At 44.3% G+C, this 18,514-nt stretch overlaps 2 protein-coding genes and 1 long non-coding RNA gene across 3 annotated transcripts in view; 2 read left to right on the top strand and 1 right to left on the bottom strand.

Moving 5' to 3' along the window:
• The window catches only part of CFAP91 (cilia and flagella associated protein 91), a 31,532-nt gene extending 28,893 nt beyond the window's left edge, over positions 1 to 2,639 (bottom strand). The window contains exons 1-2 of the mRNA XM_082278110.1: positions 1,382 to 2,639; positions 855 to 931 (exon numbers count right to left, since the gene is read on the bottom strand). The gene's annotated coding sequence lies outside the window, so the exon portion shown is untranslated. The remainder of the gene's footprint in view (positions 1 to 854; positions 932 to 1,381) is intronic.
• Positions 2,640 to 4,162: 1,523 nt separating this feature from the next.
• LOC309571069 lies at positions 4,163 to 6,077 on the top strand. The gene is made up of 3 exons (XR_014226281.1): positions 4,163 to 4,327; positions 5,764 to 5,876; positions 5,967 to 6,077. It is a non-coding gene; the product is annotated as an uncharacterized lncRNA (long non-coding RNA).
• An 8,119-nt stretch (positions 6,078 to 14,196) lies between these two features.
• COX17 (cytochrome c oxidase copper chaperone COX17) lies at positions 14,197 to 16,661 on the top strand. Its single transcript, XM_082278962.1, has 3 exons — positions 14,197 to 14,452; positions 15,946 to 16,054; positions 16,442 to 16,661. The coding sequence occupies exons 1-2, from the start codon at positions 14,334 to 14,336 to the stop codon at positions 16,028 to 16,030; spliced, it is 204 nt and encodes a 67-aa protein (XP_082135088.1). The 5' UTR covers positions 14,197 to 14,333; the 3' UTR covers positions 16,031 to 16,054; positions 16,442 to 16,661.
• The last annotated feature ends 1,853 nt before the right edge of the window (positions 16,662 to 18,514 follow it).

Raw genomic sequence — 18,514 nt, forward strand, 5'->3', positions numbered from 1 at the left:
TTGACTCCATTGTTGGAAAGATGCTCAAGGGCTTTTTCCCCTGCTGTACAGCAATGAAGTCTGAGTTCAGAATATCTGCCTTGCAGCCTCAGTCAAATGCATAGCTTCAGGAAGGCTCTGTTTAAAATCCAATTCATTGTGCAGTTGCATCAAGTCTGTTTTCCTCTGGCATTCTACCTGTATGCATCCTGTGCTCCTATCAATCATTGCTGTCTAAAGGTGTGACTGCAACCCCCACAGACATGCCTTACCTGGTTTTAAACTAGCCAAGGGGAATACTGACAGCAGGTGAGCAAATGCAGTAGGAAACTAAGCACGGGCTAACTAGCTAAGGGCTTAGCTAGGAGTTAAACTCTACTAATTCTGTATGAAGAACCAGGATGGATTTGCAGTCTTTATTGGCTGCTTAGCTGTCGCTAAATATTTCATTTTAGTCTACGTATGCTACGTTGATCTGTAATGTAAGTATATCCCAAGGTAAGTAAGGAGGCATTGTGTGAAATGACAGCTCTGCTTGAACAACAGCCCAGCAGCTGACCAGTTACTTTATTAGATCTAAGTAACATATATAAGCTCTAGTTAACAGCACTTGGAGATAGTCTATTAAAAATACTGACACACAAGTTAAGAAATTACTCAGAACATGAAGCTGGGTATTTCTAGGTTGCTGTTAGAGAGTCACCATAGGCCAGCAATCATGGCTACTCCGTGTTGTCTTGTTTTAGATGAAACTTCTTTCTCTGCTTTGTATTATGCTGTTTTAAGGAAGCAGCTTAGGACCATGACAGTTTCTAACCATGTGTATGCAGAAAAAGACAAGGTGAACATGTGAGCTGTCTTTGGCCAACACCTACCACTTTATCACCAACAAGCTGAGCATGGACATTTGACTTTGGAAGGTCCTTCTCACTTCACTGTGTGTACAGAGGGTCTGAAAGACAAGTGAACAAATGGAACCAGTTACATACTTGAGGAATCAGCATGAATCATCAGGCTCCACTTCCTTCTTTAAAAAAAGCCTGTACATAAGAGAATATAAAACAAACTAGGAAGAAAGAACTGAAATACATGTCTCTGTATCAAACAAATGTCACCATCACACAAACGAGCCTCAGAGATGAAATACTGCGGAAGATGCACGTGAAAAATCTAGTAGAAAAATCTGCTTTCTTTGGAAGCACCGTCAACTTAAACAGAAAACGAGAAGACATGAAACATTAGAGAAAGGCATGGTGCAATGGTAATCAGTTGAAATACCATACTGTACATGATGCTTCCCTCTGGGACTCAGAGCTGGCTTTGCTCCAGCAAATGTTCCATGGTCCCAGTCTCGCTGCAGCCGCCAGCCCTATCGCTTGCCCGCTGCCCGGGCGGCACCCACCTCTTGACGGGCTCGGCGACAGCCCCGGGGCCCTGGTGCAGGGGAGGCCCCGGCAGAGGCGGAGGCCTCACGCCCCGCGCCCCGCCCAACCCCCGGCCCCGCGCCCGCTGTAGGGCTCGGGCTTGGCCGCACCGCTGCCGCCGCCTGGAGCTGCAGCGAGGCGGGGCCGCGGGCAGGGCGCCACGGAGCCGGCCGGGCCCGATACCGAAGGAGCAGCCGGAGGTCCCACCAGGAGCCCGTCCCCGCCGAGCGGGTCCGGCAGGGCTGCCGTTCCCATGGCCGCGGCGGGCGGGCGGGCGGCGCCGGGAGCGTCCCGCCCCTGCGGCCGGGTTGGTGCGGGCCGGACGGTACCGTGCCCTGCCCTGCCCGGCCCTGGGGGGGCTGATCGTGAGTCTTCCCCGGGACAGACGCGCCCACCCGCGCAGGGCTTTCCCCCTGCTGGTCCTGGCGTGCTGCTGTTCGTGTTCCTGCTCTCTCCAATTCCCTCCAACTCCCCGCGCCTGCTTTCCGCAGAGCCCTAAGGCTTCGCCTTGCCGCGTCCATCTTGTGCCGCCTCCGGGAGAGCGGCGCTGGCGCGGGGATTTGGCTGGAATGTGAGGAAGACGGGGCACGAGCGAGGCCGGGAAAGGACGGACATACGTATTTTTGCTTTAAAACAGCTGCTGCTGGAGTTGTTTCATGTGATTCTCCTCTGGACCCTCGCTCAGTGCTTAGGAAATCTGGTTTAGCAGTTACAGCTAGGGACGGGATTCAAGCCTGGATATTCTTATTCTTGGCTTTGTTGTCATTTAGGACTTCTGCAGCCATAAAGTGGTGAAAGCAAGTCCAGAGAAGGGCAGCAGAGGTGATGAAGGGTCTGGAGCACAAGTCCTACGAGGAGTGGCTGAGGAAGCTGTGGTTATTTAGCCGGAAGAAAAGGAGGCTCGGTGACCTTAACTCTCTCTGGAACTCCCTGAAAGGAGGCGTAGCCAGGTGGAAGTTGGCCTCTTCTCCCACGCAGCCAGTGACAAGACAAGAGGACGAGTCTTAAGCTGTGCCAGAGGAGGTTTAGATTGGACATTAGGAGGAATTGGACATTGGGATGGACTGCCCTGGGAGGTGGTGGCATCACGATCAGTGGAAGTGTTTAAGGAAAGACTGAACGTGGCACTCCGTGCCATGGTCTAGTTGACATGGTGGTGTTTGGTCATAGGTTGAACTCAGTGAACTCAGAGGTCTTTTCCAACCTAATTGCTTCTCTCATTTTGTGAAAATAGCTTGGTACTTACTGCCCAGAGGGGCTGCAGGGTTTTTTCAATCTGTTAGAGCATCTCAAGAGGCCTGTACAAAGCATTACAAATAAACATCATGCTTTGCAAAACATTGCTGTTTCCACAAGGAGGAGGCCATTCTCTTCTGTAAGAAAGTTGGAACCTTCTTCATGCTTAATGTTAAAACCAGAAAGGGCTGATGCTTTTGCGAATGTAAAGAGATTTGCAGGCAATGCTGCCTTGGAATAGGACACAAAAAGCAGAGGAATTGCAAGTGGGCCCTCTCCTCTGCCTATAATCTTGAAGCCAGTCCCTTATGTTAGTTATTTTGTGTATAAAACTGTATATCAAAGGGTTATTCACAGCTTGTCAAGTCTGACATAAAATACTGGCCCCTCAGTACTACATTACAGGAAAGCAATTTTAGGACTGTAGTTCCAAATTCCTTGGCTCTGTGAATTTTCTTGAAGACAATTCAACTTTGAATGCTGGTTTACTTTCTTAAAGGCCCATCCCTTGCCTGAAGCAACAACTTTCTTAGGTTAGTGGGTCAATTGAAGATGTGTCTGAACTAAGAAATGCTCTCACAGCTTTGTTTCTGACAGACATCTGTAGGCTGTGACTTCCCACAATGGATTGATCCATGTCCTAAAGATACCCAACAGGCTGTAAAGACCCTCATTTTACTAAAGAGCTTTACCGTGTGATACCTTACTGTAACTAGTGATGTGGTAACAAAGTCCACTTTTTAATAGAGTTCCCTAGCATTTTTCATTATCAAGTTAAGTTTTCTCTTCTTGTATCTCATTTCACTAAAACTCCATGATTTCTGTGCTGAAATTTTTCCATGCTGAACATCTGCCTTGAGGTAATGAGGTGCGTGAACTGTACTTTGGCCAAAAAATTATTCTTTGTTGAGTCCACCCTCTCATATTTTTCCACTTTAAGATTTTCAGAGATGACTGAATACAGGTGGCCTGGACTTCTTTTTTTCTAATGTGGAATGGATCCAGATGGAAGCCAAGTTGAGAAGGAACAATGAAACAACTAAATGGGTTCTTGGGAGTACTAAAAGATGCCAGGGTATAGCCTAACAAATAAGTACTCTCTGGAGTCATGTATTACCAAAAAGGTGCAGTCCCACTGTTAACTTTAACTGCATTAAATTGGGTTAAATGTGAGATGTTGCCACCTTTTTCTTTGTTCACCATGAACTCCCTGGCCCTACTACCTCTGATCTGTTGAGTGTTGACACCTGGAAGACTGTGTAGGGAACCAGCTCAGGAGACTGATGTGGCTGAAAAGTAACTTGTCAGAAAAGAAAAGATGAAAGTTTTCAGGTCACTGCATAGCTGCCTGAAGGCTAGTACTCACTCATGGGTGGTGACAGGTATATGTGGCTGAGCAAAAAAGCTCAAGGTTCAGGTTCATGGAACTTGCTTAGATTAGATTAGATTAGAGTGTATGTGTGTAAAATAATGACTAATTTTTAACTATATTTCTAAGACATCTCTGTGAACTACAGGTCTGAACAGTGGACAGCCTTACAAGTGATGAAAATTGTGTTGATTATTACGATCTTGAGTGTTCTTTTCCTGAAATCTTCATACTCCTGTGGACCTGAAGCTGTGGGAGACCTGGCCAGGGCCTGTGGCACAGTGGTGTGTGCTGTGGAATGCACTGCGATGGCAAAGTGGTGAGGTTTGGTCTGAATGGGTCTTGTTTATTTATTTATTTTTAATATAAATCAGACACTTCAAAGGAAAAGATGCCAAAATACACAAGGCTCTGAGAAAATATTTGATCCCAGGCATTAAACTTTGGCAATCTTGTTTATGATCAGTACTTTGGAAAAGGGACTCAAATTTTATTTGGTAGTTTGATATATCTATGTCAAGGACATATCCTGTTGCTCTGGTGAAAGTGAGCTGCAGTCAACTAAACTGTAAGCAAGCAAAAAAGATTCCTGTTTCCTACAGAAGAACTTGACTGGTGTGCTTTCTCCCTAGATCTGTGGGCCATAGGGTTGGGGTTTGGTTTTTGGTGGGTTTTTTGTCATTAGTAACTTTTCCAGAACAAGACTTTGTTGCTGAGGTGGGGTGCTGTGTATCTGAATATTTTTTTTATAGCCACTTGGCTGTAGGGGACACCAGCTGCTCAGACGTGTGAGTAAGCTGTCCACACCCTTGTGAGTTACTGCACAATGTCTGAGTGGATTTACTTTGCATGTTGCAGTATGGCAGAAAAGTGGACTAGTTTAGCTGCCCGTGACAAAGGCTGAGCCAAATGAATTTTACCTCACATTAACCTTGAGATAAGATGGTGTAATTTTCTGCAAGATGAATTACTGTTATTCTGTTGATGGACTTGTTATGCTGTGATGACTTGCTGATGTGTTTGAACTGTAAAACCAGACAGGGGGAAGTAGAAAATTTAGCAGGGTAGGATTAGGCACTAGTTGAGAGCAAAATAGTAGCTGAACAAAGACAAGATGGATTGGACATGAATGCTTGATTTTAGAGGAGAAACTTGGCTGGCTGAGCAAAGAAAAAATAGTAGGAGAGTGGGGTGGCAGAGAACCAGTGTGGCACAAGAAGGAGGGAGAGACAGGGTGAGCAGCCAGTAGAGCAGAACTGAAAAGGTCTGGACATGAAAACGGGAGATGTAGGTAAGGGGCTGAAAAAGTGAGGAAGGGTGCAGAAAGGCAGGATTTTAGGGAGGATGAAACAAAGAAGCTGAGCTAAACAGATGATGAGTCTCTACTCTGTTCTCCTTTTGTCCTCTAAAGCCTGGGAGGGAACTGGGAGGTTTCTTGAATGTGACTTTTATCCTGCAACCCATGACGATCTGTGAAACCCCTGGTAAGATGTCATCCATCTGGCTTTAAGCTTCATTCTGTAGATGGTCCTCCTTTGCTCTTAGCAGGGGTCAAAAGACAGCAATGTCATGGTGCTGGATGCTTGTGATACTTCATGGCGATTTTTTCCTAGTTATTAAAAAAATTCTAAGTTACAGGCAACAAAGTTCTAGCCTTGAAAGCACTGTTGAGGCTTTGATATCCAGAAATTTGTCCAAAAGTAATCTGTTTAAAATTGGTAACCGTTAGTGTGCCATTTCCCATTTTTACCACAGGATGTCACAATTCCTCCATGTATGGTCCTGCCCATCACAGACTCTAACTTGGGTGGCATCAGTTCTTGTATCCAAATGTGAACTGCTGTAAAATGGACTCAGACCCATTCAAGGTAACCTTTGGATTCCTGTTTGTTCCCTGTCCATTCCCTGTCCGTTCTGCACGTGATTTACTATCTGTGTGTAATAAACATCTTTTCCAGGTGTGTGATTTAAAAGAAGCAGGAAAGTAGCAGCACAAGGCTGCAGTCAATGTCATTGCTAAGTTTTTAATCCAGAATAAGGGAGCCTTCCTTCCAGCCAGCAAAGAGGAGGAGGAAGAAGATGTGGTCACTATTCCCATCACAAAGCAGAGGTAAGTCTCAAAGAGGTGTGAGGAGACAGATGCTGTGAAATCTCCTGCTTTGTGGATTGAGACCTTGTCTCTGTGTTGACCCTTGGCTATATTAAGGCATGGTGACCACTGTGGAATATCTCACTTGTAACTTGAGGCATCTTTTGTGAAAATGGCCTTGGAGTACTGATCATGGTAAATGGAGCTTCACTAAGGTGAAGTCTGTGGTTAATTTGTGCTGTTTTTACTAAGAGCCATGCTAAGAGAGGCATCTTTTGATGCAACTGCTGAAATGGAAAAAAAATAGATGAAAGTGTCTATAGGAGATCTGTTCTCTCTTGCCTTCTTTTTCTTAGTATGACTGTGGGCACATTCCTGTAATGAAAGCAATATACAGTTGAGGATAGCCTAAAAAGTCAAAAGTTCAAAGAAAATGAAGTAGTAGTACTTTGTGATCACAGTTACAGAATTCATGTCAAAGCCGGCTAAAAGACTTCTGTAATGGTTTTGATTAGCACTTAAAAAATTTTAAAAAGAAGCAGAACTAAGGACATTTTCAGCCTGTGGTTCAAATTGTGACAAAACCCCAATTTTAACAATATTTCAGGCATCCTCTGGAGGACACTCATATACTTGACTTCACATGGGTTGGGTCAGCATCTTAAGTGATGATTCTTAAAGAACAGAGATGACATTTGGATGATTTGCAGGGCTGTAGTCAGGCATGTTGTCTTGCCTCAGGAGGAAAAGGATCTTGGTCTCATTCCTCTCATGTAATATTCAGGGGAATAAATGCCAATACCATTGTGTTAGGTTACAGGTTTCAAGTTTCAGTGTATTAAGACACTTTCCTAGGGAGTGAATTTCTGTGCTTGCCTGATATGAAGCAAGCATCAGGGACTCCTGATTTTCTGTGACTATTGTAGCTACTCCCTTCATAGAAATTAAATATCTGGACAGAAGTGGTACAGAGATTAATTTCAGCTTCTTATGACACAGTATATCTCTTCCATATACTACACTCTTATTTACTCTTAAACAATTAGTGCAACATAGTGTTAATACAATCTATTAAAGCTTTCAACATTTACTTATCATCCTTTAATTGCAATCCACCAGATGAAGGTCAGATGAGGGCTAGCACACATCCAGGGGCCCAGGGGTTCAGCCCTACCAGAGATAAAGAGGTGAGGAAGCAGTGACAGGACACTTAGGCCACTGGAAGGAAAAAGCTAGAATCAGACGGGGTCTCAACAGAGCCCTTTCAAGGACTGGGGAAGGATGTAGAAGTATCACTTCCCTCATGTAGGAGAACACAGCCTGCACTCTCTTCAGTCTTCAAAGTTCCACTGTCTTTCCCCTCTGTCTTTGCCTGCACCCAAACAGGATCTAGAGCATGTTATTTTTGTCTTGACATACCGACTGTGAGATCATGATAAAAACTCAGCATCTAGCATGTAGGTGTGGAAACATCATCTGTTCAATACTGGTTTTGCATGAACCCCTAGGAGAGAACCAGACCTTGAACAATCCATTCTCATCTTAAATAAGGGACTAGAGTAGTGCATGCCAGTTCATACAGGAAGCATGGAGTAAAATGTAGTCTTATACAGAGTAAGTACCAACCTAAGACAGTATTTAGATAAAATACTGCACAGCATATTGAAAACAGGGCAAAATAGTCAGGATATGGGCTTCAGCTGAATATTTAGATGAAATTTTCTGCCATGTAGATGATACATGTTCCCGTGTCACTTTTAAAAAAGTAATTGTACTGCAGATACATAATGTATTTAGGAAGATGTCAATGTAAATAGGCTCTCTTGAGAATCACTCCACCTGCGTATGGAGATGTCCTAATGCTTCTTAAAATTTGACCATTAGGCACTTGATAGTCAAGTCCCATTGATTTTGGTGGGAACCAGGATTCTAAAGATCCTTGATAAGAAGATCAGCAAGAAGAAAGCAGAAGAAAACAAGTGCAAATGAATTAGATGTTGAAAGTTGAAATCTAGAATGACCACTGATGTGAAAAAAATGGCTTCAGAGTGACTGAATTTTCTACATTATCTAGTAACGTTGTGAAAAAACAGCTGTGGGGACTCTAAACAGAATCAGAAGATAGGTGATGTTGCAGGCTCTTTATAAGCAGCTTGCAGCACTGCACAGCATATATCTTGATGCAATATTTAAAAGAAGTGAGATGCTGGAATGTGAGTATACAGAAGTATGCAGCTGCAGTCAGTGACATCTCAAATATGGAATGACTCATGTATTTGTAAATACTAATGATTCCTTCCAGGCTTCCAGTTAGGTCCTGCAGTTCATTGAGAATGTTAAACCGTTTTCTGTAGTGGAGCTTCACATTTCATAAAATACGATCATGAGAGACTTGAATAGATTCAAACAAGTCAGATGTGCCACTGACACAAAATGCATCAAAATGGCATGCCATCAAGCAGAATAAAATTGTTAATAGCAGCAACACTCACAGGATAAAAAAAGGACAAATGGAATGTGTGCAGTGGAAGAGAAGTGAACCTACAGTTTTGCTGCTTCTCAATTGACTGACAGCTTAACACCATTCACCAGAGTTGCAGAAACACTGCCCAGTTTGCAGCAAGACTGATCAAGGTTAGAAGTTTGTATTACGGAGGATTTTATGGAACTACAGTGAGATGTTTTTTTCTTCAATACCAGGCTGGACTTGAGCTCTGAATGAGGTTTCCTGTGAGGTATAAGCACAGACCTTAGGTAGCATTTGTTTTTTGTGGGGTGACTAATTGGAGATGCATGCATGTAGTGGTCCAGATTAACAGTGGCTCAGCTGTCTGATTCTGGTCAGTTCTGACAATTCATATAGGTCTTTTTGCAGAAGTTTGAAAATCCTGCTCTTTCAAGTAATGAGAAGTGAGAGTGGAAGAGGTTTCCTCTTTGGAAAGATCTATATAGGCAGCTGTCTCGGGTAACTCTGCAATACTGGGGAAAAAAAAACTTCCCCATGGGTGACTGGTGTGTATCTGCTTCATGCCTAAATGCTTTTAAACCTGGGCTATTTTTTTCTGATTTTTATGTGAAAACAGTTGAGTTTGACTGCAGTGTAAAGACAGTCCTTTGCAGATTCATGTCTTTTGGAGGACTAGTGATATTATTTCCCAAATGCAGGTTACTAAGCATAGAGACTGTCAGAAAATAAACAGTTGTCTTCTTCTGTCATGCTCTTTTATTGTGTTAGTAACACATGCAGCCATTTGAGTGCAAACACCTGTCCTTCCCACAAGTCTGTGCAATAGGATTTATTCCAGAATGCTCAGATTTTCATGGGTGTTCCCTCCACAAAAGGGAACAGCTGATCAGTCACCCCAACAAGCACTGAAGTAAGCCTGACAAGGCTTTAAATGCACATTGAACATCAGCTGCTGCATATCTGCACTGTGGAAAAGCTGCCACATGTCTCGTGTGTAAAGGCTCATAGTTCCTGCCCCCAGTATATGTGGGACAGGCAGATTATTTTGTGGCATGGTACAAAACACCAGCTTCCCTTTTTTGCCTTATTACCAGGGAGATTGCACACTGAACTTGCTGGTCCAGATTTTACAGTGTTGCATGCATGGCAAATTCCTAATCTTTACTAATATGTTTGGATATGCTTTCAATGCAAAGTGACAAGAAGGGGCATAACATGAAAGTGATGATAGTCTTAATCCTAGCTCAAACTGGTGAGAGATGTGCAGAAAACAATGTGAGGAAGGCATTAATATATTTTAAGTTTATACCAAGACTTGTAGGAGGGTCCCTGTCTTCTTTACTGAGGAGGGCAGGGCCAGAATCCTGGTCCCAGCATGAGACCCCAGAATGTCTGGGATGCTGTGGGCCAAGTCTTGCTGTCAAAGACAGCAGTTCTGGTTTTAAAGTGGAAAGTGATTTCATTCTTGCGAACTACCTTCCACCTCCAGGCTGATGCTCTGAAGATTTGGCTGTATTTCTGGCAAGAGATGATCTGTTGCAGTACTGGCTTTGTAGAGCATTCAAGAGACACAAAAGCCTTTAAAGTAATCTTGATTCTGCTCTTGTGTTTTTAAGGGCTTGCTTGCCAGTATGGAAGGAGATTTCCTCCATACTAACTTCCAAGGTGGTCTCCCAGGAAGGGGTTGATTCAGTCCTGTGGTACAGAATCCTTGTGTATAGAATTCATGCTGTAGTCCTGAAACATGAGAATTTGCCTCTTCAGTCTGGGAAGGAACTGGTGCACTGCTTCTAGAGGTGATATCAGCCCAGTGAACCCCTTGCCTTCACCTGAAGGTGGAGTCTGAAGCTTAGAGGAGGTGTAAATAGTCACCGTAGAGTCTCTTCCATTGGACTGGATTGGAGCACAACTCCTCTGTCCCAGCATTCATTCTCTCTCTGGTCCCACTGCTGAGTGATAGTATTTGGTAGTTGTAGGTCTACAACTCTGATCAGGAAGAGAAACTCTATCCCGTACTTGGGTAATTAATGTAAGAGGCAACAGGGCCCTGACAAAACATCTCGCTCAGAGGTTCAAAGTCCTTTATTTTCACGTTATCTAAGCATTGACACAAAACCCAGACAACTTATTTGACAATAAAACACAGCATATAGTTGACTGGGCTGCTGGAGCAGTGGTTATCTTATGTTTATACTGAATCAAAGACAAAAATATTTCTTTAGACTACATTGAACAGGTTTCTTTTTTCAAGATGATAAAGTGGTTCCCAGAACAGGCACTACATGGAAAGTATCAAAATACCTTCAGCTCAGTTTCATCACACAAAATTTCCACAGCTTAATTTACCTTCTATCATGCATGTCAGAAGTGTAAGAAGTCTGGAAAACCCCAGACTACCCCAGACTGTTACTTTCAACTGACAGTGATAGGGGCTTACCCAACGTAACAGTGACAATGAATGTAAATGCATTTTTGAGGTTCCTTGAACAGTCTGTCCATTGGAGACAAGTGCTTATTTTTTTGGACAACCATTCTTTTAGTGGGCTGAAACTGAAGACACAAGAAGCCAATGGCAAATGCCTGTAGTGCTGCTGTGATGTTTACACATTATGAGCCACTGCTGTATGTACATCAATTCTGATAAAGGGCTGTACAGGGGAAATAATTTGGAAACCCATGACAGCTGGGCAGTCTCTCCCTGTTTCACCCATTAGTCTTTGAAATCAAGAGCCGTAAATGTCCAGTGCTACCTGTAGTCCTTGTACTCTCACATGTGGCACCAGGCTGCCAAATTATATGGTAGCTTGAGGGAGGGTCTTTTCTTATTATCTCTTTCAGAGGGTACTTGTTCTGACAATTTTCTCGCAGTCTCATCTCAGTAGCCTGCCCTTAGCTATTCCTCTTTGACTGGTAGATGAATCTGTTCATTCTGACACATAGGTCTCTAACATAATTCTGCCACTGTCAGCGGGCAGAGGACAAATAGAAAACAAAAATCACTGAGTTAACAAGCAATTCTTACACACAATTCAATGTCAGAAGAGAAATGGCTGTGATCTCCCCTCTGCATTGTACTCCAAACTGGTGCAATCAGTATCAAAATATGTTACCCATGCTTTACTGGCTATTCTCTTCCTTCTCCTTCCTTCCAGCCTCTGCCTTTTCATCCCACCAAGAAATGATTCCTTCTTCCAGGGTAATTCTGTTACAAACTATTACCATGCAGGGAGCACAGCTAAAATAGCAGTGCTCCTCCTTAATCTATTTAGAAGGCTGCTAGAGTGGAGTGCTGCTTCCAGAGATGTTTAGTCTTCAGAGGCCATACCTTTGTGCAGACCCATCTGAAGTCTTCTCTCAAGATGACTAAATATTAACCTCCCTTGGTATTCCACAGCTTGGGCAATAGTCTAAAATGTATTTTGTTTGGTCTTCTCCTGGTTTCTACAAGCTAAATCAATATTTTTCAAACTGTCTTTTTAATGTAAAAAAAGCTAAGTAAAAGATACCCTTCAACTGCAGACTTGAGAAACCCTCTTGGAGGTTCTACTGCAGTCTTTCCCTCAGAGTTTGTGTTGCTATCAACAGCTCTATGTAGGCCTTTGGAGAGTGGCCAGCAGATAAAGCTTTAGGAAGAAAAGACAAAGCTATTTAATTTTAAAGGAAAACATGCTTAGTATGTTTCACAAACTAGGAACAAGGCACTGCTTTGGAGAACTGATGTGTGCTTTTGATAGATGTTTCAATTTCAGCTTTTATCTTGCAGCTTGTTTGTGTGAATTCGGGAAAATCATATTTTGGTCAGTTAGTGTAACCTGTACATGTTCCAGATCATCACACCTGGCTGCATGGCCTCACAATGCACATCTGCTGAACCAGGAGGCTGCGTGGGTGCAGGTCACTTGAACAACATTCCCAGACAAATGGCATAGTGGGGAACAGGCTGCTGAGCTGAGATCCATGGATAATTCAGTACCTGAATTCAGTAGGATGATTAGGTGAGTGTTACATGACACTTTCTGCTCCTCCTTGTTCTTGTCAGTGTTCCTACAATTTTGGATCCCCTTAGTACACGACATAAGCTGCCAGTTCTTTTTGACTCCTGCAACACCCTATTAAAACGCCCAGTGCAGCAGCTGCATCCCAGTGGGCATATTCTTCTTTTCCCTTTGCAAGGTCTCAGCAGTGTCATGTCCACTGCTGGCCTGCCCTTCCCACATTACCTGTGTGGGGTATCCCTTTGCTCTGCAAAGTGCCTGCCAGTCTCTACGTGTGCAAGTATCACGCTGGAGTCCTCAGGACTGGTGGCAAACACAAAGGTAGCACTGGGAGGTGACAGACTATGGCCTAAAACTCAAGCTGTGGCTTGTATGTGGCAGAGATCTAAACAGCAAGAGTGGCTACTGATGCTTTGGTTTGGGACAGACTACAAAGGAAAAGCAGCTCTGTGTCTTCTCCCTCATTGCCCATGCTGTTGTCCACAAAAATCAGATTCGTTACCTGGTGTGCAACAAGACAGTAATTACACACTTAAGAGAGACATTGATTATTTATTTTAGAGTTGTGCAAGCCTGGGTGTTCCGTGGTATTCCACAGATCAAGCACCAACTACCAAAGCTTTTTACTATTTAGACATTTTAGCAAACAAAGGAATTGGTATTCATTGGCTATAAGTTACATAGTTCTCTTATTAATTAGTATTCTATCTTCTATTGGTTAATGATGTTGTCACTTTTCATGCTAAATAGTCTGCATGCTCAGTCTTCTACAAGAATCAGTGTGTTTCTGGTGTCAGTGGTACATGAGTTGGTGGTCACCACCTCCCCCTACCAGAATTAACTTTTACCCAGCTGGAGGGATTTTAACACAATTGCCAAGTTGGCTTTATTAGTTTCTTCCTTATCTTGGGAGTTCTGCCAGATGTCCTTGAAGGCCATAAATTTTGCATTCTTTGTGTACACTATCAGTGGGCATCCTTCTTTCCAAGATTTGTGACCCTCCCCCCAGGTCTGAGATCACTGAAGCATGTCAAGCCCTAAACCTTAACAAGGCAATTCTTCCAACAGGTAATTTGCCTTTCTAACACCTGGACAGCACTTGGAGCTTGTTAGCTGCTCTCTGTTTCATAGTCTAAATCTCCTTTCTTGCCGATTAGGCTTGAAAGCATAGAGCGATCCAGCATCAGAGCACATCCTTTTGCAGCAATGCCAAGGGCCGGCCCTGCTGGCCCCCTGCCATGAAACCGCAACATTCATGTTCGCAGTGACCGATGACTGTGCTGTATCCGTGTAGCCACCCCCACAAAGAACTGATCCTCTATTTTCCCCACTGGTTGAGTAGGAAAAAAGAGGTTTAGGTGGCTGGCCACAACTTTCAGCGTGGAGCCCAAGGCCGTCACTTGCAGCTCTTGCTGACCGCGGCGGGTGCCAGCTGCTCTCTCTCGCCTGACGAGGCCATTTTTCCTCCCCGCTGCCCGCTCCCTCCTTCCGCTTCTGGCTCGTTCAGTACCGAGCGCCCCTGGAAAATGTCACTTTGGCACCGCCACTATGTAGCAGCCCCCGCCCTCGTTTGGTGACGGCCAACGCCGCTGGGAGGAGCGGGAAGAGGCGGGGGAGCCGGCGGGAGGAGAGCTCCGTACCTGCCGCTCCCAGCAGGCCGCGGGCCGGGAAGGGGCGGGCCAGGCCAGGCCAGGTTTCCCGGAACCAGGAGCGCCCACACGGCCGCCTCTGGCGCTTTCTCCCCGCGGGCTGAGGGTGCCGGAAACTGCCCGCCATGTCCTCGGTGGCCGCCGCCAGCTGCGACGGCGGGGGCGCGGGGGAGGCGCGGGAGGAGAAGAAGCCGCTGAAGCCCTGCTGCGCCTGCCCCGAGACCAAGAAGGCGCGGGACGCCTGGTAGGGACCCGGCCCCAGCTCCCCGCGGCGGCCCCTCCGCGCCCGGGCGTTCCCCCTTCCCGCCCGTGCGTGCGCCCTGCCCCGCCGGCGTTTCTTCCCTTCCAGGAGTGTGTGCCTCTGCCAGCGTGTGCCCGTGATTTTGGGAGCTCTCCCCGCCCCGGACGGAGTGTGCTGGAGCACCCGAGGGAGGAGGGAGAGTGTGGAGAAGGAGAGGAAACTGTCTTAAAAGGATAATGTAGAAGCGAAGAGGTTAATACCTCATAGCCCCAGTTTAAAACAGGTTTCAAAGATCGGCTTTTAATGCTGCTTGTAAATCTTCACTATTATTGATTGACTCAAGCAGCACGTACTAGCAGCTGGTAACATCTTTATTGTTCAGCTGATTATAAATTACGTTGTCTTTTAAATAAAGAAAAAGACTGGTTTTTTTGGGTCTCAGAGGATGATATTTCCCACAGAAGTTCAAAATTTGACGGTGACCTATATAGCTGCATTGGTAATTATAGACTTAGTCATGATCATAGGACCTATAAAATAGTATGAAATGCATCCTCAAAATGGAGCTCCTTAGTCTATGACAGTGAATCTTTAAAGTTTAAAAAACTTTAATCTGATGACCAAGTTGTCTTTTTTTTTTTTTTTTTTTTTACTTTGCTGTTGGTATAGATGGTGTTGGGTAGGTAACATAATACTGAACATTGTTTTTGCTAAATTTAGGGGAGCAGGTGTAATTACATGGTAGAGTGAAAGTGAATCCATGGCCCCCTAAGAGAAGGGTGGTAGGATGGATGTTGCTGGTCAGATGGAGTTGCACTGGGCAGCCAGAGGACGTGTCCATGCTTGTTGTAATAAAACCTAAGAAGAAAACTAGAGAACAGCTCTGCCATTCAGCCAAAAAGCAAGCCTGAAGTGCTTTTGTGGTATACGTGATATACCAACAATGATAAGCTCTTACTTGGATGAGTAACATCAAAAGTTACCATATATGGTGAATAATTTTTTCAACAATAGCTGGATAGGTATTTTGGTTTGTTTTGCTTTTTGCTTCAGGGTCCCTAAAAAGCAACTGAAGTTGGACTAAAGTATCATTTACTGATCAACCTATTCTGTATTGGTCTTACTGGAGAAATTTTGTTGCTTCCCTACTGAATTATTTGAAACTGGCAAGCTCAGCATGTTTGATAACGTGACAGCCTTGTGTTGTATAACAAATCCGCATCTGGACTTGCCCAGAATAGACCCTGGCCTGTTAATAGGAAGTTCTGTTATGCCTGTTGTCAGAGTTTTAGGTGCACAGCTCCAGACTTGGGTAACTTTTTGGGATCGTTTTATATTTCCCAAAACAGCACTACCCTGAACAGGATAGACCAAAAAAATCTCTGGACCCTAATAGCGATTTTTGATTGTCCCCAACAGTTTGTCAGTTCTGTTTCTTTGACTAGAAGTAAGTTAACATGTTTTTGCTGAATCCTGGAAATCTTTTTGTTTTGCAGCATTATTGAGAAGGGGGAAGAAAATTGTGGGCACCTGATTGAAGCTCACAAAGAGTGTATGAGAGCTCTGGGCTTCAAGATATGAGTGAGATGAGCAGGACTGAATGGGGTGAGTATGGCCTTCAGGACCTCTGCCTCTGAAGTACCCTGGCACTTCAGCTTGTGCCACTGGAAGGCCCAGAGTACTGTTCATGATGGTGTCCTTACGAGAGAGAAGGCAGAGCAGTCCTCATTGACACTGGAGTGAGCACGGCTGTCCCAGTGAGGGTGGTGAAGCCTTAGGCAGTACACAGCCCCTGTGGGTCACCCTTCCGCAGTAGAGAATGGTGCTGTCTCTGTTGTCTTCTAATAGCTCCAAACCTCAATTTAGATTTCGGATGCTAGGGCACATGGGAGTTGGTTTGTGTGGGTTTGTGCTGGGTTTTTTGTTGACTGTTGAACTGTTGCTCAGTGGAAATCCAATGTTTTGTGAAGCTGTGTTTTCTTTCTCTTCTAGATGATGTCTTTGGTGTGACTGTGTTCTGGAAAGCTGCAAAATAAGTTATTTCTGCAAGTTACTTCAAAGAACAGATATAAACAAAGAATCTATTTATAGAGTCTTTAATGATAGAGTATGCATCACATCTGTAGCTTTTCCACTGCTAGCTCTTGACCGCTGCTATAGAAAATATATTTTTTCCTCTTAATAAAAATCTGAAAATGACCAATGTTCCTGACTTCTGTCTCTTTTTGAGTAAAGAAATGACAGTGCCCTTCTTACTGAAAACAGTGTGCTGCAGGAATGAGAGAATGAGAAAAGCCTGCTTAATCATTAACACAGGAACACTGATTACTGTGGGGTGGTGTGGTTGAACAGAGAGGACTTCGGTGGGTTTTCCCACTGATGCAAATTGTGAAATCGTGCTAGTAACATTGCCCTCTTACAGCTTTCAGCAGTCATGCTGGAGCTTGTAGTGCTGTTTGTGACAGTAGCTGGAACTATGTTTGTACAAAGGCAACCACAGGCTTACGAAATGAACTTCCTTAGAGTCAAAACTGTATTTCATTTGCTCTGGTCAAATTCTTCCGATGGTTTTTGAATACCATTACTGAGCTTCATTCTTTATAATAAAAAAATCAGGTACTTCCAGTATCAAACTCACTTGAACTGGTAGTTCTTCAAGGGAAAGGGAGCAGAGGATTGCTCCCTGTCACTGCAAGTGACTTGTATGTACAGGTTACTTGCCTGAAAGTAAAGCTTTTTTCTATGCTGAGTTTTTGTTGTATTAATTTTGTGCTAGGTGTGCATGGGCTTTTGTTTTCTGGCTTTGTTTTTCAACTGTATGAGATGATAGTGGGAGGGTGGTTGTTGCTTTTGATTCCTTCTTACAGTCTAGAGAAAAACAAGGTGCATTTGCTGATGTGTTACGCATGTGGGGCTTTTTGGCTTCATACTGTGTAATTGTGCAACCCTAATGTTGTTCTTCCTGTGGTGAGTTGACTTTCCTGAAGACGGTATCGCTAATTACTTTTTCTCCTGATGAGTTTTCTCTTCAGAAACTGATGATACAAAATCTATGCTTTGTCTTGATTTTTTCTCTCGGCTTTGATCCTGCTAGAGGGGTAGGTGCTGTCATGATCATTTCTCTGCCTGCTGGGCCCTGCATATCCTGAGCTAGCAGTGGCTTTTGACTGTGAACATTTAGGATGTGACACTTGGTGCTGCCTCTGCTGAGACTGACTCACAGGTTGCGTGAGGAGAGTTTAGATTCTTCCTCTGGGAATGTTTTGTGAAGCTCCTGTCTTGAGGTAAAAGTTGTGCCCGCGCTGGCTTTCAGCCTCAGAGTATGGATGCAGGCGTGGCTCTGGCAGAAAGCATTCAAAGCTGCCTGTGGCACTGTAGCTGTTTGAGGAGCAGGACCTGGTGCTTGCTCTTCTTGGTGTTTATTATTGTCTTGAGGTAGAAACTTGAATGAGGTAGAAACTTGAATAAGGTCATTTCTTGTTGAACCATTGTGTGTCAGAGCTTGAACTGAAGAGAACGCTAAAAGGTGGATGAGCACCAGCTTTGTGGTAGGATGGTTTCTGCAGCAAACTGTGGAAATGTTGCTGCAGAATAGAACAGGGCAGGGAGTGGCCAAGTGAGAATGGAGTTTATATCAGGTCAAGAAACGAAAAAATATTCCTGCACAATTTTATACAAATTCTATTCACTGAAGAATTGGGATGTTTAGACCTCCATGAGGGTAAAAGCATGGCAAGTACTTTAGAAAGTTTTTGGAAATAAGATGAGTGGGATGCTAATGTACCTGTGTGCAACAGGTACAGAAAGGATACTGGACAACTCTATACTTAAAGCAACAACGGAAAAACCTTGTAGTCAAATCAAATTCCTTGCTGAGCAGCTTCATGTCTTACTATGGTATTCCTGTGGAGGGGATTCAGGGCTTCATTCAGCGAGTGGGAGTTCCTGTGTTACTGCTCACTGACAGTCTTGGTGCCAGACACTGCCCTGCACAGGGTGGGGTGTACCTTGGTGTGAAACATGGCAGTAGCAGGAAACTTCACTAAACTACAGAGCAGTACAGCT

This window comes from Coloeus monedula (genome assembly GCF_965178545.1).
Source record: "Coloeus monedula genome assembly, chromosome: 3".
Taxonomy (NCBI): domain Eukaryota; kingdom Metazoa; phylum Chordata; class Aves; order Passeriformes; family Corvidae; genus Coloeus; species Coloeus monedula.